This window comes from Opisthocomus hoazin, chromosome 1 (assembly GCF_030867145.1).
Source record: "Opisthocomus hoazin isolate bOpiHoa1 chromosome 1, bOpiHoa1.hap1, whole genome shotgun sequence".
NCBI classification, from domain to species: Eukaryota; Metazoa; Chordata; class Aves; order Opisthocomiformes; family Opisthocomidae; genus Opisthocomus; species Opisthocomus hoazin.
Window position 1 is genome coordinate 72418775 of NC_134414.1, and position 27750 is coordinate 72446524.

General features: G+C 37.5%; 1 protein-coding gene across 2 annotated transcripts; it reads left to right on the top strand.

Moving 5' to 3' along the window:
* Positions 1-25751, top strand: CDC16 (cell division cycle 16). Of its 2 annotated transcripts, XM_075425491.1 has the most exons (18): positions 1-131; positions 2094-2148; positions 3032-3129; positions 3641-3679; positions 4486-4626; positions 6541-6700; positions 7350-7441; positions 8019-8152; positions 9870-9949; positions 11548-11597; positions 12250-12323; positions 14632-14757; positions 15500-15652; positions 16458-16521; positions 18224-18285; positions 20390-20525; positions 21456-21546; positions 22653-25751. In XM_075425491.1, the coding sequence occupies exons 1-18, from the start codon at positions 84-86 to the stop codon at positions 22916-22918; spliced, it is 1869 nt and encodes a 622-aa protein (XP_075281606.1). In that variant the 5' UTR covers positions 1-83; the 3' UTR covers positions 22919-25751. The 2 variants fall into 2 exon arrangements, with proteins under 2 accessions (XP_075281606.1, XP_075281614.1); XM_075425499.1 differs by lacking the exons at positions 1-131; positions 2094-2148; positions 3032-3129 and having other exon boundaries at positions 3677-3749.
* The last annotated feature ends 1999 nt before the right edge of the window (positions 25752-27750 follow it).

Below are 27750 nucleotides of genomic sequence, written 5' to 3' on the forward strand. Positions count from 1 at the left end.
GCCGCGCGCCGGGCCGGGCGGGCGGCGGAGAGGCCAGGGCTACCGGTGCGGCGGGCTTGGCGCCTGGGCCGCCTCCCCGCAAGATGAACCTGGAGCGGCTGAGGAAGCGGGTGCGGCAGTACATCGACCAGGTGAAGGCGCGGGGGAAGCGGCCGTCCGTGCGGGGCGGGGTTCGCTGGGGAAGGGGCGGTCGGCCCGGCAGCGTTCCGCAAGGGAAGGCCCCGCTTGGCCCGGGGAGCGGCTGCAGCGAGTGTCTCTCGCCCGGTCTCCCCTGGGAGAGGAGGGAGGGCGGTGGGCCGGAGCGGCGCCTGCGCGGCCCCCGCTGGGAGCCGGGCCCTGCGGCCTGCCCCGAGCCCTGCGGCCTCCCGGTGGCGGGGGGCAGGTGGCGGCAGGCCCGCTGTGGGAGCGGAGGGGCCGCGGCGTGGCGAAGCCGTGTTTGCAGGCCCCCCGGCCTCCCCACGGGGTGCCGTTGGAAGGGCGCGCTTGTTTTCATTTGCTGGTGAATTCGGCAGTTATGTTGCTGCAGGGCGAACAAAAAAGCCAACCACAACAGAAAAAATGCATTAGTAAACTAAATTAATTATGGCATGAAACTGCTCTGCTCTGTTTTTAGTTCAGAGACTTCATACTGGCATCGCTACTGAGGGGCACCCATCTCTTCGGTTAGCATGAATGTTTGTGTGTGTGGCCAGCAAGTCTGACCAGAAGGCTGATTGGGGACCGAGGTTTAGTTTGGTGGATTTTAGGGTTTCGTTTTGCAGTACTCATTGGAGTTAAACTGGTTCACCATGCTGCTTTGCCACGCAGCCGTGTAGATGCTCGTGCAGTTCTGAGGAAGGGGCTTCGGGAGGAACATGAAACTGCTTCTTTGTGTAGTATAGTCAGATTTTGGTACTGTAGGACAGCTCAGCAGAAGTCGTATGGGCCTCAGTAGACCTGGACTATGCTCTTCTTTTGTGGCGCTGAGAGATTTATTTAAACCTCAGTTCTTGTAGACAGCTATTACATATGTGAGGTTTTCGTGGGGTTTTGTTTTTGTTTTTTTCCTGGAAGCGCAGATTGAAACCAGACTATTCTCTTGGCAAATTCGCTGGGCGTTCTTAGTCCCCACCAGGTAGGAAATGTGAGAGCACAAGACGGGAGAGACCACTTGGCTCATGGAGCGTTGTGCTTTGTGACGATTGGAATAACATCAGTGTGTTTCGGAAAAGTCTGACAAACCTCTACTCCAAAAGCATAAAACTGTCTCTAAGATTGTAAACAAACTACACAAGTGTAACGTTGCAGAAAAAAGCAAAAGTAATCAAGGCTTTTCTAGTATTGCAAGTCCTTGCAATGGTGGGATATCTGTTAAATGTCCAGCAGAACAGTAGCCCCCACTGATCTTCTTGGAGAATAATCCCAGCCAATTCTATGAGATTTTGCCTAGCACCCCAAATCTGATGGCAGCCCTAGCTGAGTTAGTGGGGTGTGCCTGCGAACTCTGCTACCGTTGGATCTCTAGTTGCCACCAGTCTTTTCTACTTCACTGGCTTCTCCTGAGCTGCAGACTTAACTGTGAAGCTGAGTATCCAAGGACAAGGGGAAGTTCACACAGGCACTACAGTTTGTGTGAGGTTAAAGCATTTTGACTGGGGAATAAAATTTCTTAATCAGAGATGGTGCTGCTGAAGATTCTTGAAGTAATTTATATGTCTTTTTTTTTAATATAGTATTCTCTTTCTTCTGAAATGTAGCATTTATTTTAACTGGAAGGAGGGATTTCTTCCTACTTTTTCAGTGATAGCAGATCAACTAATGACCTAGTGCCATACTTACGTAGTACATACCTCTTGGTCAAAAATACCTGCATTTTACTGAAAATAAACGAAGAACCCCACCTCAAAGTACTTTTTCATAGACTTTAGAGGTTACAGTATTGACCTTTTGAAACTGTTTTTTGAATTTATAAAGATCTCAAATGTGAATCACTGCCATTCATTAGAGACCATGTGCAAAATATATTAAATGTGAATGATGTACAACATATTTCATAATAATCCAGGAAACCTAACCCCAAATAAATACTAATTATTTCTATCATGCTTTTACAGCAGCAGTATCAAAGTGCCCTGTTTTGGGCAGACAAAGTAGCTTCATTGTCTCATGGTAAGTAGTTTCTTACGTTATTTTTCATTAACTTCTTTCTGATAGAGTTGTTTTGTTTTTTGTTGTTGTTTTGTTAAAGCTGTGTGGCTGAGTGTTGGAGTTTTGAGTTTGATGTAAATGCTTTTCTGTGATCTTTGGAATGCTATTTTTCTAAATAGACCAGGGCCAATCTTCCTTCCCATTTGAACTTTGTGTTAAAATTAATGTTTGGCCAAGCCTTAAGGTTTGTCTACCTTAAGAGACAAAAAATAGAAAAAGCTAGGAGAGACAAGGGTGGTTTCCTACAGGATTCACTGTTGCTCTGGGTGACAACTAGAATGCAGGTTTACAGAGCGAGTTGGCGCTGGTAGCCTATGCCTGCAACTTTGGTTGCCAATAAAGTAGGAGAGTACTAAGCTATGCTTCCGCAGTTCCAACTTCAAGCTGCAGAAGTCTAGTGCTTTCACTTTCACTGTTGTTAGGTTTCCACCGATCTTTTTTTGAGAGACACAATTTAGGGTTGTTTTTTTTTCAGCCCTGTGTCCAAGGGCAGGGTAACCTACAACTGCTATTTGTTTTTTTTTTCAGATCTGTATCACTCATCTCCTTCTCATGACACACCTTTAGTATGAGGTTCTGTGTATTCACTGTCCAGTGCACTATCTGATGTTTTTGAAGTTAAAATCTGATTATTTTTTCATTTTAATCTCTCACTGATAGATACTATAAGTTGTTTATACGTGTGTATAAATACATATGTAAAAAAGATAAAACTTTGTAACTCAATAGGATGCTAGGATAGGGTAAAAATACTTTTCTAATGAAGCAAAAGTGAATATTCTGTATGAAAGCGTTTAAAGATGTATTATAAATTAATGGTTTATAATTTGTTCTTTTATTTTAGAGGAGCCACAAGATATCTACTGGTTGGCCCAATGTCTTTATCTAACAGCTCAGTACCATAGGGCAGCACATGCCCTTCGATCACGTAAGCTGGATAAGGTAAGTAATTTTAGTCAAAGACTTACTACTGTTCTTCCACTTTTAAACCTCTCCTGCTAACCACAATGACTTCTTCACCATCAGAGGATAAAGTTTATGGGAAAACTAGTTAAAAAACATGCATGATGTGGTTTTTCTGAACCAAGTATGACTCTGCGTTCAATCGGCCAGTCTGAAACTCTTGTCCCCAGGCAGGGTCACAGAAAAGAGAAGGGGTCCAAGGACGTGACTGCAGGAGGTATGGGAAGGTGTAGTGTCACTTCAGGTATAGTTGTTTAAATTGTCCTTCCACTCTGCTAAGGGGTGGTGAAGGCAAGAGTGAAGCAAGTGTCATTTGAGAGTTTAATAGTAGAGAAATTGTTACAGACTTAGTCATTTTGGTCAGGAAAGATTTTTGGAGGTGAAAGGGATGAAGAAGCCATACAACTGAAAAAGGAGAGAGCAAAATGGAGTCTAGCAGTGTAAGTAAACATGTTCTCTATAACTAATACGTATGAAACTTCTCTTTCAGTTATATGAAGCATGTCGCTACCTTGCAGCTAGATGTCATGTGAGTACAGGTTTTCACCTCTATTGGAAGCAAATCAAACTAAATAAAAGATGCGTCCTCGGAAGATTAGGTACCTGACAGGCAGTGTCGATGTCTGTGTTCATTGGAATAACAGGTTTAAATTTTGCGACAGTTGATTTCATTCTTTAACCTTCAGTATGGTCGCTGGAGTACCCATTGTGGTCCTATTCTGAAGAAATCCAACTGACTTTTCTTTCCGGGAAAGAAAATACTCCTCTAATATTTTGTGGGGAAAGAATGTGAACCATTTTTGTCTCATGTCTTCATGTTTATGTTCTTAATTGGTTGGTTGGCATCTGACCAGAGGAGATGTGATTTATGGTTGTATAAATACAGTTAGCAGCTTATACTTATGTATAAAATGTGATACATAAATAGAAAAATGCAGTGCTTTCATAAGAAAACTGAATCAACTGGTAGATTAAATATACAAATTTGAAATAGAATAATGTGCTGCTTATAGAACAAGATAATTGTATTTTATTAAAACCTGTATTAACTATTTTTAGAAGCATATCTGCTCCTGTGATTGCATAATGCTGAATAATGGCTTTTTCTGTAGGTGTTAATTTTATAATTTTTTGCATATTATAGATGACTAGTAAAGTAGTTGGCTGCAATTATAAAATGACATATGTCCAAATAAGAAGATGCATGAATGAAAAACCTGCTGATAAGCACTTGTTATAATCTGTGCCTGTGAAATGTGACACTGTGTTTATTGTGCGTTATGTACAGATGTTTCAAATCTCAACCTTGTTTTTTACATGCACATGTTTGGCTAGTATGCTGCAAAAGAACATCAACAGGCACTGGATATTCTTGACATGGAAGAACCAATCAACAAAAGACTTTTTGAAAAGTACTTGAAGGATGGAAGTGGGTTGAAAGACTCTACCACAGACTGGGGGATGTCACAATCCTCTGTAAGTGACGCTTTTTTAAACAAATATTTTTATAACTGAGAAAAAAAATGTGTGAAGTCAGAAAGTGTTTTTACAGCTGTATGAATCTGAAACTGTGTTTAAGCTTTCTTTTTTTGGAAAACATAATTTTCAGAAATGGTAAATGGTTCTCCTTTCAGTGAGAAATCATGTGTTAGCTTGCCTGTATGAAAATAACTTGGCTTGCAAAATGAAGAGTGCTTTTCAACAACTTCCCATAAATTATTTGCAGATACTTTGCAAGAAGTTCATGATCTAGCATTGGTTTTTAGAGTCTTTTAGCTCTATGTTGCAATTTCAGTCTTGATAATGTAAACTAACATTTCTTTCAACGGGGCTTCAGGTTCTGAGATAACAAAGCAGTTTTTTTCTCCTCCAGTTGTTTTTAATGAAATATTTACTAAATCACTCAAGTGTTGTTCTCAGTGGGACATTTTTTGATCACACTTGAAAATTATAGTACACGAAGGTGAAGTTTTTTAAGCTCGGTGAAAAAATTCTGTATAGACACACAGTTAGAAGGGATCGGTACCACGTGTAGGCTGAAGAGTCCATGAAGAGTCTTCCTTTTGGAGTTATGACGTGGAGTTTATTAGCTGAAACTACAGTGAAGGTGATTGACAGGTGGCATTTTCCCTGTAAGACTGAAGTAGCAAAATGAGTTAAATTATTGATGTGAACTGATTTTGAATGCAATGATATTGATGGGCTTAAGGGAGAAATGGATTAGCCTGAGTTACTGTGGTGTACCTTAATGGGAACTGCAAGCACAGGCCTCAGCTTGGCTGTTCATTCTTCCTCCCTGTTTCATGGTACTTTGGCCCAGGTGTTTGGGTGGCTGATTATTGAGCTGAATTGGGAAACTATTTTGACTGAAAAATAACACAGCCAAAAAACTCAACTTCATCAGTCCTTACATTCACAAATGCTTGCAATAATGTAGTTCACTAATGCAAGGATGGGTGTGGTTTGCCAAAGGAGAGAACTACTGAAGTGGGTTCTACTACAAAAAAATTTAGATCAAACTCCTCTCTAGGAATCTGGCTTTTTCAGAGAATTTGATTAGTTTGCACAAATGCTAGTTCTGGAATAAGAATGACTGGTCTCTGACCTGGTAACAATATTACCACTGCAAGCAGCCCCCTGGGGTTTATTAGTTGTTAATGCAACTGTATCATTTCTGGCGAGAACTCCAGAGAGAGTTGGTCTGTCTGGTTAGTCTGATGATAGGGATGTGTAAGGTGTTAACTTTCTCCAAGTAACTTGCTGACACTTCTGTGGCCTTCTGACTGAATTGAACACCCAGCTATGGAGTTTTGAAAGAACACGTTAGTTATTAGACATCTTAGCACAACTTTAACGATGGTAATAATGATCTTCCATTGCTTTAATTTCTGAAACATCTATGTTTTGGATTAAAAAGAGGGATATATTTTTCTGCTCAAAGTAGTTAAGTCCATTGATTTGGCCTTTTTCATCTCTACTGCAGTCATTCTTGTCTTGCATGAAATATGTTGTTCAACAGGCAACAAAAGTGAAATGCTTTTGGAAGTGATAATTTCCCTATACTGAGTATGAAGGGGATTTAGTATAATTAGCTTACAACTCAGTATCAGAGAGCTGGATGCCAGAAGTAGAAGAGATAAACTTTATCCTCCTACTACTTATTTGAAGCATGTGTTCGTCTGGCAGTAGATAACCTGACAGAGCATTCATCTGATTTTTTTTTTTTAAGATTAGTAGAGACAATATTTTATTTAAAGACAGCACTAGAAAACCAGGTTCTGTCATACATGAAATGCTTTTTACTTTTCAGGGAGCCCATTTGATTTGTGCTCAAAACCAAATTGCAAACATTGGTTCAGTCTTTGACCTGCAGCCCTGCTTTTCCACCAGATCAAGAGCTCTATATGCCTTTTGCGAGGGAAGATCTATGATGCTTTGGATAATAGAACTCTAGCAACATACAGCTACAAAGAGGCCTTGAAGCTTGATGTTTTCTGCTTTGAAGCATTTGATCTTTTAACATCGCACCATATGCTGACAGCACAAGAAGGTCTGGATAGCAGTATTTCTCAAATATAAGTAAAATTTAGCTGCTTTCTCAATATGCCTTTTTCCTGGATAAAAATTAAAGCAATACTACAAGTAACAGACTTTAAAATGTTAAGAACAGAAAATGTATGTGATGAGTGAAAATTAGAATCTGCTCAAATTTACATATGAAATTTATTTTTCAGTCTTGCAGTGCTAAGAATGAAAAGCAACAAAGTAACCCAGCTGTCCTGTTTGTTTGCTCCGGAAGCTCGCACACTCTTTGCCCAGCCTAAACAGTATTCTTCCTGTGTTCCCAAATTCACAGGCTTTGAACCCATGAAACCCTACTGGTGTTTGCTTAGTTTTCGTAGTCATTGGTTAATGCAGCATTCTGATGGATAACATTTGACATGTAGAGTAAATAAAAATAGGGGTGTGTTATGTCTTCTTCATTAAATTTAATTTAAAAGTGTAGAAGGAAGAACTTAGAATTGAATCATTAGTTTCCATAATTAGTAGTATTATCTGTTTCAGTATATCTGGATTGTTGTCTTCCTTGTACTTTCGGGCTGAGCATCATAAAATTCTTTGCATCTCTTAAGTTCTCAAAACGTTGGTTCTTGCTATTTCTTCTGTAATATGACCACTTTTTTTTTTAATTCACATAGAAAAAGAACTTCTTGAATCTCTACCTCTTAGTAGACAATGTACAGAAGAACAAGAATTGCTTCACTTTTTATTTGAGAATAAATTGAAGAAGGTAAACCCCAAAACTGACTAAAAAACTGGAGAATTGATTGAAAGTCTTGACTTCAGATGTAAATTTTCTTTGATTCCATTTATTGTGAACATTAGAATAAATAAGGGCTTTGTAGTTTTGGTTATTTTAAAATTTACGATGCAGTAGATATCACTTCATGGGGTAGTATAACAGTTTTCTGGACAACCTGAAATTCTGATTTTTTTTTTTTAAGCTTTATTTCTTGGGAAACTTCTAGGTGGGGAAAAAGAACATTAATAATGTAGGCAAAATGTCAGTTACCTGAAAATACTAGGGTATAGCAACATTATTCCAGACTATTTTTTCTGAAGATAATGGGAGAGCACTGAAACCCAGCTATATGTTGCTTAGTATTCGTTTCTTCAGGCTATGCTTAAAATGTTGACACTGGCAAGCATCTTTCATGTTCTAAATGAGCTTTTAAGTACATTTTAAAGAACCATTTTACCAAATACATGTTTTCTGGACTTTGAGTTTAAACCTAAAAGTATTAATATTTATACAATCTGATTTTAGATTGGTTGTTGTTTCAGATGTTGTTTCTTGTGTCTTTCAGTATAATAAACCCAGTGAAACACTGATTCCTGAATCAGTAGATGGTCTTCAGGAAAACCTGGATGTGGTAGTATCGTTAGCTGAAAGACATTATTATAACTGTGATTTCAAAATGTGTTACAAGCTTACTTCCGTGTAAGTATACAAAGCAACTTTCGGGGTTTTTTTCTCATGTGCTGAAGTATAATAATTATGCCTGGACTTAACAGTGAATACTGTCAGTGAATACAGTCAATCCAGTTCAATGGATTGACAGACATAACAATTTGATACAAAGTTTCAGGTATTTAAAATGTGTAGCTTGTGTCTTGCCAGTCACATTATTTTATTATACGTAGCAGAAACATCCTAAGCCAAACTCCAGTTAATCAGCACTGTGCTGCTCTTCCCTTCATCCGTCTCCTCTTCCTTACTGTGGTACCTTCAGTTTTGTGTGTTCTCTACCTACTTCTTGTTTGGCCTTCAGAACAAACAGGTTTGGATCAATTGGTTAGTTAGTAAGTATGATTTCTGTGGCTGATTAAAAGTTACGTTAATTTTGATGTGCCAGCTGTTGTGTCTCGGTTGTTACATAGGCCAGGCATACACTGCTGCTCACTTGTCAGATGTGTCAGAACAACAACATGGGTTGCTTCTCAGCTACTGTAAATCTGAACACATGGTCATGGAGCTATTTCTTCTGCTGGCCTGACAACTACTTTTTTTTTAAGAAAACTATATTTTTCTGTATGTAAAGCATAGTCTCAGAGTATTAGTAGTATAACATAGAAGGGGTGGGTTTTTTTGTTTTTTGTTAGCTGAAGCAAGCCATCACTATGTAGAATATACCATGGAGCTCGGTGCAGGCAGGATTTTTGGGAAGGCTGTAGAGAATGCTGACAGGATGAATTTAAATATCTGAGTAAAATTATGATCCTGTTGAAATAAACTACTCCAGTTAAGTCAATAAAATTATACTATCACATCTTTGTGAAACTTAATTGCCACGCCCTGTCTATCACAAAATGGCAGAAGTAAATGTCTCCTAAGGAGGAGACTGTCACAGGTGCTAGAGCTTGGAAATGGGAGTCTGAGAAGTCTATATAACTTCAAAGTGTTAGGCTCCCTTCAAGAGAGCGTTTAATATACGTGTTGATATGTTCTTTTATACTTTTAGTTCGAAATGCTTTGAACTATTTAAGAATGTCAACTAAACTTCTAACTGTTTCAAGGTGTACTTCTCAGAGAATGGAATCATAATGTTGTACTTCTGATTTAAGAGATTCTGTGTATAGATTTAAAGACGCCTTTTTTTTCTGCTTAGTTCATCAAATGCTTACAAAAACAGCACGTGCCCACAAGCCATGTCCTGCATGGAGTCTGTCTGTTTCTAAATGACATAGGAAACAAAAAATACTAAAACTAAGCTAAATATTAGCTGAGTAAAACCGAGCAAAATATGTGTCTTAATGCATACTGCTTAGTGTTGAGCTCAGAAAGTTGAGGACTGTTGCTTGAAAGTTGCTGTCAAATGTATGGAAAAGATGAACAGAAATGTTGTTGCTTGCTTTTTGCTGGTTAAATTTGAAGTGACCTGCAAACAAATGTACATTGTATTCTGTTTTTCTAATTGTATATTCAGCTTGCCAGTATTTTCTGTTATCCTCTGTCGTTAAGCTAAATTAATAGTTATCTTTCTGGTCTTAAGATAGCTTTTATTATGCTGTTAATAGCTACCTTCTAGCCACAAATAGTTTTCCGGTGCCTAAAGTGATAATTAACTGGAAAATTGCATACTATAATAACAACTTGCTTATAACACATTAAATTTTTTGAAATGTGCACTGCAGATTTTTTATTTTTTCTTTTTCAGAGTGATGGAAAAAGATCCTTTCCATGCAAATTGTTTACCTGTGCATATAGGGACACTTGTGGAGCTTAATAAAGCAAATGGTAAGAAACACAACATTTCATATGAGTCAAATGAAGATTATAAAGTTTCAATTTTAACAAAGAATTAAGGATGCAAAGAACTTCCCTTATATACTATTAAAAAAAACCCATGTATTTTTCCTCCTACCTGCAGTTTCAAGAAAACGGTGGTAACTGGAAAAGAAAGGTGTTTCAGAGCTGACAGCGGGGTCAGGGGCGGGGGTAGAGTCCAAAGAGTCTTTATTCACTCATGATCAGGAGTGTCACAGTCTTTTAACCACTGGGCTATGTAGCCAAAAAGTTAGTGGGCTATTCTGCTTCATTTCTGTTTTGAGGTGATATTCCTAGAGATTCTAGGTGTACTTTTTCTGCTCAACAATAAAATACATTAATTTAACCTGGAAGGAATTCTTCAGCAGTATGTATGGTTAGGTGGACATGCTTATTCCATATTAGGAAAAATTGTAGACTCTCCTTGTCTTTGCTGTTTTGAAGGCCTCTTTTTTGTTTCAAATAAGTTAATAATCTTGCAGCACCTCTGTTGGAATTACAAGAATAGCTTACTTGCAGCTGGGATGACTTTTTCTCATTTCAGACTGCATATAAACATCCAAATCAAGGGAGGAGCTTGAATGTCTTTAAAACCAATTGGAAAATAGAATAAGGAGCTCATATGATTTGCAGTCTCTCAAAGGATGGTGCATTGTATGTACATAAATAGGTTATTAGGTGTACTGGTACTGCTCAATGTCTAGTGAATGTACTTTTCAGTTACTTTACAGTTAACTACGTCTGTAAATGTGGCCAGTACTTTGATTTTTCTTCTAAGTCTGCCTTGAGAAGCATTTTGTAAATAAGTTGGAATTTTGTAAGTCAGTTTTCATATTTGATTTTTCTGAAGCCAAGAATTGGTGCAAAGTCTCCAGAACAAACTCATCAATTTAAGAGCACTGTACTCTGAAGAAATAAACATTTTATGTACTGTAATGCTGTTTCTTTTGAAATTGCATAGGCAATAGAATTGCTAGCCTGTATCTGATTACTTCCACTGTTATTAGAAAATCTGTAGTAAGTTATTCTAATAACTAGAATTATTATTTTTATTAGAAAAGTAATCACTTAGAATTATTCCAAATAATATAATTTATTTTGCTTTGTCCTGTTTTCAGCATAGTAATACACAGGACTCTAATCTGAAATTGATTTAGCCAGTATGTTATACCTTTTAGATACAGGAAGTTCCATAGTGCTTTACCTTGACGAGATACATTCAAATGTAATACTACAGGTATTTATTTTAATGTATGTTAATGACCTAAGCTGCATAATTCTTAAGGGGTGGGAGGTATAGATGCTTATTTATGTGCTGTGAAGACTTATGGGTTTGTTTTTTGGTTTTTTTGGAGGGTTTTTTTGGTGGTTTTTAGTTAATTTTAGTTAACTGAATTGATTTTGAGGCAGTTTGAAGCATTACCACTAAACATAAAACATTTTTCTTCACTTGTGCATTAATGACATTAGATGCTTTTGATATTTTGTATAGAAGGCTAAAGGGCTTGAAACATCTTAATGTTTTAGCATGTTTTAATTTTCTTTTCTTGTTTCTTCCCGCTACGTAGAGCTTTTCTATCTTTCTCACAAACTGGTGGACTTGTACCCAAATAATCCTGTAAGTTGTTCTAAGCCTTCATTGCCAAGTAGTTTTTTCTAGGTGAAAGCACATAAAAGTTGTAATGTAATAGTCAGTTTGAGCAACAGAATTCAAAATCTGTTTACTGGATGCAGGTAGTAAAAATGGTTTGCTACTTTTATTTGCTATACATTCTAATTTTCTTATACCAAGGTTCTTTTTTTTAAAAAAAAAAAGTACCTGTAAAATATATTCCATGTGAGATATTCAATGTGAGGTATTCACTTTTAATAATAATTTTAAACAAATGCTGCAGTGATAAATGTCTGTGCCTCTCTGGGCAATGTTCTTCCAATGTTTGATCATCATTGCCTCTCATCCTGTCACTGCACCTCCGAGAAGAGTCTGGCTCTGTCTTCTGTATTCCCTACCATTAGATAACTGAAGAGAGCATATTGCTTTCCACTTAGCTCTCTCTTCATGAGGCTGAACAAACCCAGTTAGAGATGTACATGCTAGGAGTTCCAGCTTGTCTGTAATAGCAAATAATTTGAAAAGCTGAGTGTGATTTCAGTGGAAATGTTCTTAACTAATTATAATCTGTTCCTTTGTGTTGCAACACCTATGGTGATGTTTCACTAAAATCAGTGTGATATATCTAATAATAATCTATTTTGATTTTAATGAGTAGGTCTCATGGTTTGCAGTAGGATGCTACTATCTCATGGTTGGCCACAAAAATGAACATGCCAGAAGATACCTCAGGTAAAATTATTTTTTTTTCCGGTTTTCTGTAGTGAATTTGTTGCTCATTTGCTGAATAAATATTTAATATTCAGAATTGTTTGTGAGCTTATAAACAGAAGCCTCAATAAACTGGTTACTACTAAAATATTCCTTTTGCTGTCACCCTTTTTTTTTTTTGGTGTAGCAACGTAGACCTCAGCTGTCTAGATACTTTAAAAATGACATACAGACAGGTGGAATCTCTTGTGGCAATCACCCCTCTGTCATGGGCATGTGTAGTCCCTGCATTCACTCATGCTGCCAAGCTAACTACAGCTAAGCAACCAAACCTCAGTTCTTAGCTTAAGGATGCTCAGGCGTTCTCCCAGGTTCAGGTTTCATATCTTAAAAAAAAGAGCTAGACAGAAAATCCTGACGTTTGCCTGTCTAATTTTTTCTTTGTACAAGCAGCCTTGGACTTTTTGGGTCAGTCAGTCAGTCCAGTGCTCTTGCCTGCAGGTCATCTGTATGTGTATTGAGTGTATCAGCACTGGGGAGCAGGAGCTTGCTTTGTTTTGGTGCTGTAAGCTTAAACTGGGAAGGCTTAAATCGACCTGTAAGGCTTTCATTTTTCTTCTCAAGACCTTTATAGACAATATAGGTAAAAATGGGTTAGTAATTCAGACTATTTAAATGCCTGGTTATTATGAGTAAATTATTTAAATTCCTGACGAATACCAGTGTGAAATTGTTCAGGAAGCTGTCCTGAGCGACATAGGTGGTTTTGGTGGTGAAGTAAAGAACACCTTTATTAAATCTGCAAGCATCTCTATCCAGGAAGGGTCCATAGATGTGTTGGGGGGAAGCTCAACATCAGAATTCAGGGTAGTTCTGGCAAAGAGGAAGAAAGGTCCATTAAAAGTGAAATAGTAACAAGACGCCCAAATTTCTTGGAGAAGAATGGTAGCAGTGCACAAGTATAAGGCTAGGGACAACTGTGGGCTAGGCAGCAGTTTTTAGAAAAGGATCTGAAGGTACCATGGATAAAAACACAAGCTCCTATATCGTTGTTTTGGAGTCACAGGACATCATGCTGGGGCATGCTGAGCAGGGTAGAAGGCACAGCTGGGCAGTGCCCAGTAGCATCTAAGGGAAAATCATTCTGGGTGCTTCAGAAGGAGCGGTCTGCGTTATTCATATCTTGCAAAGGGGCTTACCTCATCTCAGCACCCACTGGGAAACCAACATTTGTGATAGAACATAGTCCGTCTTTTATAACAGTAACAGTGCTGTATTGTCATGTGTCGCTGTTGACAAGTCAACATGTGTAGAGAACTCAAGATGGATGCAAGACATTTGAATTAAATTCAAGAGAAAGCAGTAAACAGGCATTCTGGAGAAGGTGGCCAATGAGGAAAGCTTTTGAAGTGACTGAAGCTCTGCAGGATGGGAAGATGCGGATGTTCAAATATGTAAAGTTCTGTCCCAGGAGACCAAGAACAAGCTGTTCCCTAGGATCTGTGATGAGAAATAATGAGTTTGTGTGACAAACAAGATTTAGATTATATGTTAGGAAAAAATGAAATGTTTAAGGATAGCTAAGCAATAGAATAGATTACTTGTGGAACATGTAGGTTCTCTGTGTCAGAAGCTTCTAAGAAAAGATTCAGCTGCTTAGTTATGATTGCCTTTGCCTTCAAACTGAGAAAACAACTTGCAGAGCTTTCTAATGTTTGTGCCAAGTCCATCTTTCTGTAAAGACTCCAGGTTGCACTCTTGATGCTCAGGTTGCAGTCTTCAGCTCAGGACTTGACATTTTGTATACTCCTCTGATGCATGGCAGCTGTCTGCGATGTGACAAATAAATACTCATGTCTTCATTATGGCCAGTACAATTATACGGCAATTATATGGCACGCAACTTCAACCGATGTGTTAATTTGGTATTTTCATACGCTGCTTGTGAAACCTACACTTGCTAGAATATATTTATTTTGAAATGCATAGCTAGAATTTTGTAATACATTATGAGTCACTACTAATGTTTTCTGTATTTTGCCCAGTTCATCATTATATAATTGTTTACGTTCAGTAATATCAAATAATTCCTGCTGCCCGTGAACAGCAACAGAAACAATACAATGAATTCTTGAAAGTGTGTGTTACTTTTAAGTGCTAAATAGTTTATTGAGCTTTTAAAATGAACTTTGTTTACCACCAGTCATTACAGAGTATTATCTTAATAGATACCTAACTATGTGGCATAGCATTGCTATGTAAGTAGTCATCTGAAGCAGATGAAATTTAATTTCAGATGTGTTTGCTTGTGACTTGCTCTTGTTTTTAGCAAAGCTACTACACTTGAGAGAACCTACGGACCTGCGTGGATAGCATATGGACATTCATTTGCAGTTGAGAGTGAACATGACCAAGCGATGGCTGCATACTTCACAGCTGCACAGCTCATGAAAGGGTATGTCAAAAATGTCATATTCAGAAAAATTAAAATTATTCCATAAATAGTGTAGAATATTAACTATTAACCTATATCCCTTTAAAAAGTAGGAATACATTTGCAACAATTATCTGGTAGTGATCAAAGGAGAAAAAAACCCAAGTAATTTCATCATCTGCATTTAACTGCATTATTTGTGATTACTGTTGTAATTTTATAAGTTTTAACATTAATATTTATATTTAGGTAATCTATTTTCTACCTGAAAGTTCTCTGAAACTTGTGAATTATGTTTGTCATACCAGGTCATAAACTACTGTGTAGTAATATCTTGAACAGCTGTTTCATGCTGTGGCGGTTGTAAAATGAGTAGTGGACTAATCATGTCACTGCATATAAAACTATTGTATTTGATTGTAGTTATTGGTAAATGTATTCCCTTTAATTATTACTTCTTCCGTATTCCATTTGTAAATGAAATGTATGAAAGAAACAAGGAAAAAAAACCGTCAGAACTAACTTAAGCACTGAGAAAATACATGTAATTCCAGAGCAGGTTACAATTATGTATTGGAGTTCAAATTCTTGTCAATACCTAACAAAGATGTAAAGTCTGCCCCTTAGGTTAATAGTCCATTAAAATCAGCTTTTACTTAATGTATATAAACTTATGCAGACACTGTTGGCATTTCTTGATAGTTTGTGACACCATTCCTGATAAGTGCATGTTTGGGTTTTTTTGTTTGTTTTTTTTTTTTAGGTGTCATTTGCCGATGCTCTATATTGGACTGGAATATGGTTTGACCAACAACTCAAAGTTAGCTGAAAGGTTTTTTAGCCAAGCTTTGAGCATTGCACCTGAAGATCCTTTTGTTATGCATGAAGTTGGAGTGGTTGCGTTTCAAAATGGAGAGTAAGCTTGCATCTTGGGATTAAATACAATCTTAGACATGGATTATTCTGAAGTATAATGTGCCAATGTATCTACTAAAGTACTTACATTGCACTATAGTTATATAGTAAGGGTGGTGAAACACTGGAACGGGTTGCCCAGAGAGGTAGTGGAGGCCCCATCCCTGGAAATGTTCAAGGACAGCTTGGACGGGGCTCTGAGCAACCTGGTCTGGTTGACGATGTCCTTGCTCGCTGCAGGGGGGTTGGGCTAGATGACCTCTAGAGGTCCCTTCCAACCCAAAGCATTTTAGGATTCTATGATTCTGTAGTTTCTTTTGGTTCTACTTTAGACAGTGTGTACCCTAAGCCCTTGCTTTCTACATTGTTCTTTGTTTTTTAAGATTGGATGAGGGAAGAATGTAATGTTTGAGGAACATGCAGAGATCTATTATTATCTCGTGTGTGTCTGTCATTGGGTGGTCACATGCCTTAAAGGCATCTATCTGCACACACAAGTGCACACATGCTATAAAATTTTGTACAGCAAAACGTTTTGTCAGCTCAGGAGGTTCCAAATGTATTCTGAAAAAATGTAACAGATATAAGAAATGTTGGTTTGCTTCTGATATTTTAACTTTGTCTTGTTAACTCTTAGGAGCATGTGCAAAATGCAGCCAAATGTAAATTACTGTTCTTTACATCTGACTTCACTCAGGCGATTAAATAATGTCAAAGAACTGTTCTGACAGTACAGTTTTCTCCTACCGCTAATGAAAACTCTTCACTAATTTACTTTTCTTTCCCCCCACCCCCTCAATCGTTAGCTGGAAAACTGCAGAAAAGTGGTTTCTTGATGCACTGGAAAAAATAAAAGCTATTGGAAATGAGGTATTTTTCCTAATAACATGCACGATTGTAAATTTGTAAAACTCCAGGACATTCTGTAATACCTTGTGACAAAATATGTTGCACTTATTTTAACATAGAAGCAATACAATATAAATTTTACTTTACAACTTGGACCATCAACTTGTAATTATGTATGTTGTGTTTTTACATGAGACTCATCACACATTATCCTCAGTGCTGCAGGAAAAGGCAAAAAACTATGTTTCTGTATGAAATTAAAGAAAATAAGCATTGACTGGAGAGTGGAATCCAGGTCTCATCCTCAGTCTTGGGTCTTAGTAGACCAATGGTTCTTGACCTGAGGGTGGGACTGGGTACACATGTGAAGATGGTTTCTGTCCATGTGGACATAACCCTGTAGGTATGGATTTGTTTTCTTTCTACCAGATAGAGCCACAGTGTGGGAGTGAGCCCAGGGATGCTTAACTAACTTTCTGAGAGTAATCAAAATACTGACTGGCAAAAAGTTTGTCAGGAAATGTGCTGGTAGGTCAGGCACTTGTGTGAATCAAAAGTCAACCATTACAACCCCGATTCCTCAAATGGTGAAACACACAAATAAGCTTGTACCTATTGGTAGTACTGTTTATTTTATTTGCGTGTTGTCATCTTGTCTAAAGAAACACATTGTACTGGAGTAACTGAAGATGGCTTAATGAAAGCAGTACCACCTTGTGACAGGCTTCTTGTGAATTTTAGGATAGGTTTTCTCAGTTTTTAGCTTAAATTTAGTTAATGAGGACAACGCCTCATGCTGCTTAAAATTGTTAACAAAACGTCTCTTATCAAGATAATGGAATTGCTTCTAGAGCACAATAAACCCTTCATAAAGTGGAAAGCACTGAAAAAACTATAATCTTCGTGTGGATCAGGCCCACATTTACTAAAACAAACTGGACAGATACTAATTTGTACAATCCCCTTCGCCTCTTTTAGTTAAAGCTGTATTGTTGTTCGTGCAAATACCACTAACTTTGTAGATCAGGCTTAAATTTATGCATATGCCTAGATTCTTTTGTGTAATGTTTTTTGTTTGTTTATTGAGAAGTACTAAATATCAATATATCTATAAACACACAAATGGATATTTAGAACGAGTAGTGGGAAACACCTGAAATAACTAGAGATACAGAGATACTCGTACATTGTTGTAAATCTCAAATTCATAATGCAATCAAGTCCAAATGATTTTTAATTTCAGCAAAAAGTGTTTTAAGGATTTTGTTGTCTCAGATTGTCTTCTGTGTGCCCTGTAACTGAGCTAATCTTTTTAGAGCAGATGAAGTTAGACTATGGAGGAGACAGTAAAAAGACCTTCAGCATTTATGATTTTTTTACAAACATGTAATTTGGGGGGTCTTCAGTGCTCCTAGGCTGAGAGACTTGACATGATTTTTAGTTAAGTAGAAGACAAATTTTGTTTGGTTTGCATCTGAGTTTTACGATCACTGACCCTTTAAAGAAATTTAATTGGGTTTAGAGAATGGAAAAATTAGAACAATGAGTTATTGAATAAATGTATTGAGCTTAAATATATGCTCTGAAAAAAATTGAAAACGTTTGTGATATTTTTCTTGATTGTGACTGAATTGCCTTGTATGGGTTTTTTTTTTTAAAGTAGACAAAATTCAGTTACAGTCTGGGAAGCTGCAATTATTTGAATTGTTGCATTATTTTGCAGGTAACAGTTGATAAGTGGGAACCTTTACTGAACAACTTGGGACATGTCTGCAGAAAACTCAAGTAAGCAGAGAGTACTGGAGCTACTTTATTTGGAATAGTACACAAATGTGCTTTCTCTAGACCCGCTTCTCATATCAAGATTGTGTACCACATGAGAGCAGTGTAGAAGCACCTTATAAGAACAAGATTCCCTAATCGGCTTGTGAATGTAAATACATTAATCGCCCCTTATATCCCGTTTACTACACACAAGTTAAAGTACTTAACGTAAAAGCCTTTCTGTAACTCTTGATTCTTATCGGATAGAAATTAGGTCATAGGCTTTCAGGTCCTTGTACGGGTTTGAATTCTAACTGGCCACTGTCCCAGTCCTGTCATATTTAAATAGGTCCACTGATTTAATTAGCATAAAGTTGGTTTTGTTCCAATTAATTGCTTGGATCAGTGCTTATGTTCTTTTTATTGAAGTGAAATATTCTGTGACATGAACACAGCAATAAACTACTACTTCATGGTTTTCGAGAACAGAACTATTTCATATTTCATTTGATGTTTCTGTTCTAGGAAGAGAAAAAGAAGATGCAAAGTACATATGCAAACTTTAACAGTTTTAACATAGAGAAATGTTTTCTCATTACCTTAGTCTGATTTTAACCGGTGTTTTCTTTTGTTTAATCAGTACTGTATCTTCTTGTTTTTTAGTGTCATGATTTTAATTGTCCAATTGGTGTATACTCTAATTTTTGTTTCAGAGCTGCTAATGAGAATGTGATTATGGTAGATATAAGTTGTGCTTTGGCTTTGGTAATAATTGCTTTGTGCTTGAATTGCCAGTTAGTCTTCATTTTCATTGTGAAATATGGATGTATAATAGTTACCTCTTCTGCCAAGAGCAAACAAAAGGAACTGTTTCTGGAATCTATTCATGAGTATAACTGTAGGTTTTTTCCAAATACTTTTTTCAGTTATAATTCGTTTTGTTTTTTTTTAATTTCTACAGTAAGTTGGTAACTGCTCGCATCACACTTAGGGGTACTTGCATTGTATTATTTGTTCAGGTTCAGAAAGCCAATCTAATGTATTTCTATAACCTTGTAAACCGTCTTTGAAGAAAATCAAGCTGAGAATTTAGGCGGCTGTACATACGCTTTGATAATTTAAAAAATTCTGTAATAAATTTACTAGTGTTCATAATACATGCTATTGCTATTTTGAAAAAACTTACTGGATATATGTCTACTCACTAGTATTATGTGGTTGAAATTTGAAAGCAGGATATTAAAATACAGTGGTAGTTAATTGGACAGGTAAATAATACGAGTGAAAATAAAATTCAAATCATGGGAAAATTTTGTGCAGAAAGCAAACAGTTGCATAATTTGTCTGAATTGTTACTTAATGCCCTCTAACTACTTCATGTGTTGCTGTTTGCATAATTTCATTGTAACTATAGACATTAAAATTTCTTCTGAATAGACAATTGCTATCTTCATTTTTAACAACTTGGTACTAGGATGTCAAATGTGACAGTTTCTCAGAGTAATGGCACAATGTACATTTAATCCTTGTTTTATAAAATAACATGCAATAAGCAGTCTAATGAATGGATGATTGTCAAAGAAGGAGTGGCTGGTATTTGAAATAAATTATGGATATGTGTAAACCTTCTTTTCTGATAGAAAAGGCAGCAAAATGGAAGTGACGAAAGTACCAATGTATGTAGCACTTAAGGGTTGTGAAATTTCTGCCCAGAGAGCTTTTCTCACTTTGAGCAATGAGTGATTTAGTCTCGTATTGCTCCTTTGCTCCCCTGGGGAGGAAAATGAAGGCTTAAGGAAGAAAGCTAATGTTACAATGAGCAGCGTTAAACATCTAAAGCAATTTACCGTATCAAATTGCTAAGATCATCTCCAAATGGGGCCTAGCTGTAGGCAGCTGTTGTGCTACATAAGGGGAACAATGATTTCTCAATTACGCTGAGGAAGTAGATTGTCACTGTCATGAGTCTTTTGTGCCTTCGATTATGTTCAGAGTATGAAGCAATAATTTTTAAGTTCTTGCAGGATTGCGTGCCACTCAGCTAAGGAAAATATCGATATAATACATTAAAAACACCTTTCACCCTGAAGCTTACTAGTAGATCTTCTGTATTTAACCCCAACAGGAAATACGAAGAAGCACTGGAATACCATCGCCAGGCTCTAGTACTGATTCCTCAAAATGCTTCCACTTACTCTGCCATTGGCTACATACATAGTCTAATGGGCAATTTTGAAAGCGCAATCGACTATTTCCATACGGTACGTAACTGGCCTAAATTAAAGTGCTGGTCACAGATTCTGTTGTTTACTGTTTCGTTCAGTTTTGGTTTTGGAACAGAGAAACAGCATTTTATCCAGCCTCCAAATTAGTGTTTATTTTATAATCTTAATGTTTTTTGAAAAATCTTCATAGGTTTTCAATCGATTAGGTAAAAAATGGCCACTTTGTGAAACTTAGTACTTGGATCCTCCTTTGTTATAAATTAATTGAATATCATAATTGTCATATACATTTTACGTACATAAACTTCTCATGCAGCTGAAATTATTTAAAATACTTCCAACCTATGCTTTGAAGTAGAAATATTACAGCAAGTGCAACATTTAAAGATAGGCTATTTTCTCTTGTCTCAAATTTATCTTTATTGTATGGTACTTGTGTATTATTATTGCAGGACAGTTTTGGTGATTTCACGTTTTCCTAGAGTTACAGTGAATTTTCCTCAGTTGAATTTTCAGCATTCAAGTTGACTGCCTTGAATGTAGCTGCAGTTCTGTTTACATAGAAGCTTGTATTACTTACATTTAGTTGAAATTACTTTAAGCATGTCTCAGTCTATTTCATTATAGATTGTAGCTTAGCTATACAAAACTAACTTCCCCACAGGTTTTATAATCATTACTTCAGTAGTGCATTATACTTCATGATTTGTGAATAATTATCTGTCTGTATACATAGCCTTTCCTGGTTTTGTTTTTGTGCTTTGCTTGCTTACTGCTTCAGCCTGTTCGTATGACAATATTATTTTGGTTGTGCCATGTTTTGCGTTTATAGTGAAGACTCTGCTCTGATAGCATTGTTGAGCAACAAACCAACAAACTTGGAACCATTGTGGACTTAAGATGTCAATGGTTTTATTTGCTACTGAATACTTTTTACTGGTTTTGTGTTTTGGCTTTTTTTACTAGGCTCTTGGTCTTAGGAGGGATGACACATTTTCAGTCACAATGCTTGGCCATTGCATAGAAATGTATATTGGTGATTCTGAAGCCTACATTGGTAAGTCTGTCACTTATGTGACTCTTAAAGTCATTGAATCCTTTGAGAGGAGTCTTACATCAAGAAAGACTGTCTACCTTAACTAGTTAACTTACAAAGTAGAGTATGTTTTTGTTTGGTGTTTTGTTTTTAAATGGCTAAATGAGTCAGAACTTACCAGCAATTGCAGATGACCACTGTTTTTTGTGACAGTTTCATGACAGTTAATTCTTATCAGTACGAAGAAAAGAATCACTTTGCTATTGAAGGTCGTGGGGGTTTCTTTTATAGAAAATATTGATTCATGGCAGCTTAGAAACCAAAGGGAATGGGGGAAAATAAAATAGAAGTATGGAGTTAGAAAATCAGAGGACTTTATTTGAGCTGATGCTGCTGTAAAGAGATGCATGCAAGGCATTTTCACCATGTCAAAACTCTGCTCTGTGGAGACAAGACAAATTCTTCTGCTTCCAAAAATAGAGCTTTACATATGGTTAAAAAAGTGCTTCATAAAAATAATACATTACATAGCCATAGTTTGAAATATTCTATGAAAGCTTTCTGCCCCCAGGAAAACTTTTATAGTGACATATTTCTGCTTCAGTGAACTTACTGATTTATTTGTAATGAACAGAGTTGATGTCCTGTCAAGCACATTAATGAGGCTGAAGCCAGTAAAAGCCTCCTGTGTGCTCTGCTGCTTTTCCAGCAGATTTTTTGCACAATTGAAGCAGATGCTTCTTCTTGGTATTGTCTTGCTCCATATGTAGTCAGTTAACGCATCTGGAAGAACCATGCAGCTGTGCGATATGCATTATGCAAACCATGCTGTGTGTAATTTAAACAACAAAAAAAAAGCCTCTTAGAGAATTTGGAAGGGAATTGGCAATTACTTCTAATAACAGGCTTTTGAATCTGAGTTGTAGTTCTTATATTGTGCTTTTTTCAAAAAGGAGGCTGCTTTATTTTTTCAGAACAACTCTCTTCAACTTCAGTCATTAAGTAGCAGCAGCTCCCTGTCAGTCTGAAAGCAGAGAATCATATTAGTTTCTGGATGATAGCTTCTTTGAGATACACTTTTGAGAGTGTTGACTTGGAACAAACTGATGGTTTGACTGTTTTCCTAGGAACAGAGATCAAAGACAAATTAAGATGTTATGACTTCGATGTACACACAATGAAGACATTAAAGAACATAATTTCACCTCCCTGGGATTTCAGAGAATTCGACATAGAAAGACAAACTCTGGATGAAAGTGGCATAGTAACATTAGAGTCATCGCATCAAAGAAAAAGTACAGATACCAGTCGCCCACTGGAAGAAACATTTGAGATTGAAATGAATGAAAGTGATATGATGTTAGAAACATCAATGTCAGACCATAGTACGTGACCATAAAAGCTGGCAGAGAGCTCATTTTTTTCGAAGTGTAATACGTTTGTTTTAGCATTTTTGTTATGGTGTTATACTTTCAAGAATTTGCTATTTTTATATGAATTCAGAGTACTACTCTGTACTGAACACCGGAGAAATAATGCTTGCCTTAAGGATGATTAAAAAGTACACATGATGGACTATTTCTACAAAACTAATCATACACGATGAAGTAAAAAATAAATTCACTTTTTTTTTTAAAAACTGTTTACTGATCCATGTGTCTGCCATCAGTAAGACTGTGAAGGTTTAAAAATAGTTCTGAACATGGAACTGTTTACCAATGTTAATAAATTGAATAGTCAGTCTAATACAGTATTATTGTGGCTTCTGAGTTTTCATCCTGACTGTGAGGAATGCTTTCTTAGTAAATAGACCAAAAAAATCCATGAAGTTTTATACTTACTCCTTTATAAATATGTATTCCTTTAAGGAGCAATTTCAATGGTTGTCCGTCATTTGACTCTAACTTGGCATACACTAAATTGATGACAAAGCATGCTACTTTGTTATACTTTCTCCTAGTTATTAATTTCAGTTCTTTATCAATCTGTATTTTATTACTGAAAGATCATTTAAGAACTGTTTTTGGTAAGCTGCCTAGTCAACAAACATGAATGGCGTAAACATTAAGATAAATCAGTCTTACCTGCAATTAGCGTTATAATAAAGTTGCAAGCCACAGTGTATTGCTGTAGGGACCACAGTCATTCTCTTTACACATAGTTGTTTTGTAAATGCAAAGGATTAACTGAATAATACACATACACAGTTTTTACAATTCTGTAAGCTGTGGTATTTTTAAATGTCATTGACTCACTGAAAAATTAGGAAGTAAAGCATATGCCTCTGAAACAGAAGCAGTGATTTGTCCATCCACTGAACAGGTCTGTTAGCCTGCTTAGCACGAATGCGGAACGTATTTTGTGTACGTTGTTCCCTTCCCTTCTCTTCTTGCCTGTTCCACATATGTCACTGTGTGGGGCTTAAAATTAAAAACTTCATGCTACAAGCTGACATGATATTTTCTTCTGTGACTTCCAGCTAAGTTTTGGCATTTAATGTTTAGCATAGATTTCCTGAAGTTTAGCAGTCCAGACTTTAGTGTGAAGTACTTCAGAACTCAAGAACTGGCAATTTTTCTGTAGACAAATATTTTTCATGAAATACAATAATTATTTTTACTTTAGTCAGCCAAATAAAATCATTAGTCTAAAATCTAATTTCTACACTCTATCTCAGTATATGTGTTAACATTTAAACATGTGTTTTCAATTATACTTTTAGTATAAAACACATATGTTTGGTTATTGTGATATAATTTTCATCCACTTTATTGGGGCAAGGTATAAAAAAACCTGATACATTAGTGTGATTTATGAAGTATTTCCCATACACTTTTCTGGCACTTTATGTAAGTAAGAGGAGACAAAGGATGAATCCAAGTACCTGTATTGAAACTTTGCTGTCATTTTTGCTTTTCATCAGTTCATCTTTCCTGATTAATTGTCCTTTTAACTTAAATACAGACAATGTTTAATTTTATTTTTGCCGATGAATGGATAGCAAAGGATGGGCTGATACTGTAAACTTCTGAGTGATTTTTTTTTTAATTTTGTATAGAATTTTGTATAAACTGGAAAATATAAACTACTACTTCTCATCCCACTATATCTGTCTTACAGCTCATTGAGTTCTCAGTGGCCAGGTTCTGAATCCTAAGGAATAAATACTTTAATAGAGAACACTACTTGGAAGAAAGTGCTAGGTGGAAAGGCGTTCATTTATCCCAGGATTCTCATTAGCCAATCCGAGATACCTGCTAGTGAATCAAAATGCTAATTTACCTTTTTTCCTTTGTTTTGCCACCTTGCTTGCTGCATTGCTCAGACATACTTTTTTGCTGTGATTGATTATGTCTTCATTTGGCTTTTTTCCTGATAGCACTGTCATGAATGCCCATCTGGATCAGGGAGACTTCATCGCATCAATACAGGCCACATGCTCAGTTTGAATCCAGGGTACTGGCTGTTTTCCACGTGTCTGTGTATTACTGAACATGAGTTCAAGTTCTAGACACACCTGCACTTTAAAATTCAAGGGTATTGAGTAAGGAAATGCCAGGGGAAGAAGGGTCTGTGTTTTTTAACAGCAATTGCACATGCTGTCACTGTTGAAATGTTGTTGGGTCCAGGAGATCCTCTTGCTTTCCTATGAACACCAATGCAGTATTGCAGAGAAGTCTGGTTCTGTCCCAGTGACAGCAGGAATTTTGGCTCCACAAAGAAGATTACAGATGACAGGTACCATTCCATATCTTGGAACATATCGATCGGAGTGTGTGTCCAGTGCAGAATTCAATACCAATCCTGTATTTTCTTAAGACATGAGAAAGTAAGGTGAATGAAAACGTTTTACTTCCTAGTTCTAAAGCACTTCACCCGAAGTTGCATGTTCTCCTGAAAAAACATGTGATGAGCCCTGAGTTTTAAGTGGAAAAGTCTTTATCCAAGCAGAGCGTGTGGAAGAAGAATCACTGGGGAAGCGTATGCATCTCCTGGCCAGAAGGCTATTGCCAATAGATTCTCAAAGACCTGAACTTCTTTTTCTCTCTAACATGACCTATTTTTTTTATTCCAGCATAGGTAAATCTAGTTTTCTAGTAAGACATTGTGGCAATTTGTGTGTGGAAGTTGGCAAAAAGGTCAGGCATGGATATAAGCCTCCACTTGTTTCCTTTTCTCTATGTTACTACTATTTTCATTGACAAATAAAAGAGTGATAAAAGTTATTTTTTCCTGCACTCTCCACTTATGATCTGATATATGTTGGCTCTGATAACAATACTGGTTTATAATCTTCCTGCCCTGCCCGTAGCAATCTACTTACCCCTGTGCTACTTCCTCAGTTGCAGTAATACAGATGTTTGTGCGGTTACGTTGTGAATCAAATCAGGGACCTGGTCCAGCATCTAAAAATATTTTCTCTATCTGATCAGCTCTCAGGCTCAAAGACAGCAAACTGCTGCTGTGTTAGTGTTGTCAGTAGGGCAGAGTGGTAGGAATGGGAAGAAATGGATGGAATAGCAAGAACGGGTGTTGCTACAAAGGCAGCGTATCGTGACACTGCGCATTGGCAGGTATCCGCTGGAGGTTTTTTGGCTGGCTGATGCTGGCCTTCATTTATTGGCATTAAAAGTTACCTAGAAAGAAATGTATGCAAAGCGTCCTAGATTGTGAATGACTTTTCCTGGATGTCAGACGAATTCTTGCTATGGCTTGGCTCGGCTCCCAGCCCTTTAGGCAGCTACAGCTAGGTTAGAGCTTGTGAGCTGGTTGATGATGTGAGTCTCAGACAGGACTTCAGGGAAAGTTTCTTTCTCCTCATGTCTCGTCTGTTCAGTGTTTTGGTCTGCTCTGGTTCTGTCCGAAATCTTGTCTTTGTACCAGGAGCTCCTGCTGTGCCCCAGTCTTCTGCACTTCCCAGCGCCTGTCCTGCTCCAGTCCTGCTCTTGTCTGGACTCTGCTTGCTAGATAGCACTTGATGCCTTTCTGGGTTATCCTGACATTCTGCTTTTCACCCTGGCTCTAGTTAAATTGAGTATTGTCCTTGTCCTCATGAGGTCTTTGGTTATTAATTTTGGCCTGACGTGACCTCAGGTTCTTGACTCTTGCTTCAAGTCATTGCCTCAGTTGGCTTTGGCCACTGGGTACAAGGGTCCAGGATTCTGTGAGGTTGCGTAGCTTATCCACATGTCCCCAGAACAGACATCCTCACTCCGTCAGTAACCTCATCTCTCTCTTGGCAAGGATCAGTCTTGTCCCAGAGTAGGGCGACCTGGCTGTTGCCTTAAAGGTTTTCGGAATAGGTTTGAAAACCCACAGGTATTTCTGCTGCAAATGGCTCCAACAGTTTCCTCCCAGGTAATAGTGCCTAAAAGATTTGAAGAAGAATAACACATTTCGGTGTTTCCTTGGCCAACACCATCTGCTTTCATTATTTTGCATGAAATGATGTATTTCCTTCGTGTTGTGGACAGCTGTTTGAGAAACGACAGTGCAGCAGTATCTGAAGATTGGCAATGACCCTGTGTATTCTGCTTACATGGCAGGCGTTTTTGCTCATTCTGCCTAGTTTCAGTAGCTCCAGAGGAGTGTTGGTATATCCATGACATGTGCCCCTACTTTGGAGTTTGCTGCGCCTCTGCCACCAAGCCTAGCAGAAGTAGTCCAAGACATCCCAACTCACCCATTGCAAAATTCATCAATTGCAGTTCAGGACTGAATAATCCTTGATCTGATTGACAGGTCCGTACTTACTTCCAGACCTGGAAGACTGCTTTCCCTTGGGGGGGGGGGGGGGGGGTGTCTTAATTTGGGGACACCTTGCAGGAGAGAGATTATTCTGAAGCTGTAGTGCTATATACTTCTCACGTTCTTGTCTTTACTCCTTACTCTGCTCATGACTGATGACCTCCCTGGGGACTTGCCACTGCCATAGACTGGACTGTGGCACCGTCTGACTCTACCACCATTTGTACATCATTACTTCATAACGTTTCTCTTATTCATTAAGATAAATCAGATGCCAAACATCTACCAGTATTGGACAAAAGCCACTGGTGTTGATGCAAAGACCACAGGATGCGAGGCTCTGTAGGAGCAAAAGCAGCAGCTGAAATCTGGTGAGCCAGTCAGAAAGCAGAGAGATGATGTCTCATGGTTTTCTGATGCCAGAAAACCTCCCAAACATGCTGCATGGCCTCGGAGGCTGAAGCTGGCGGTGCATGG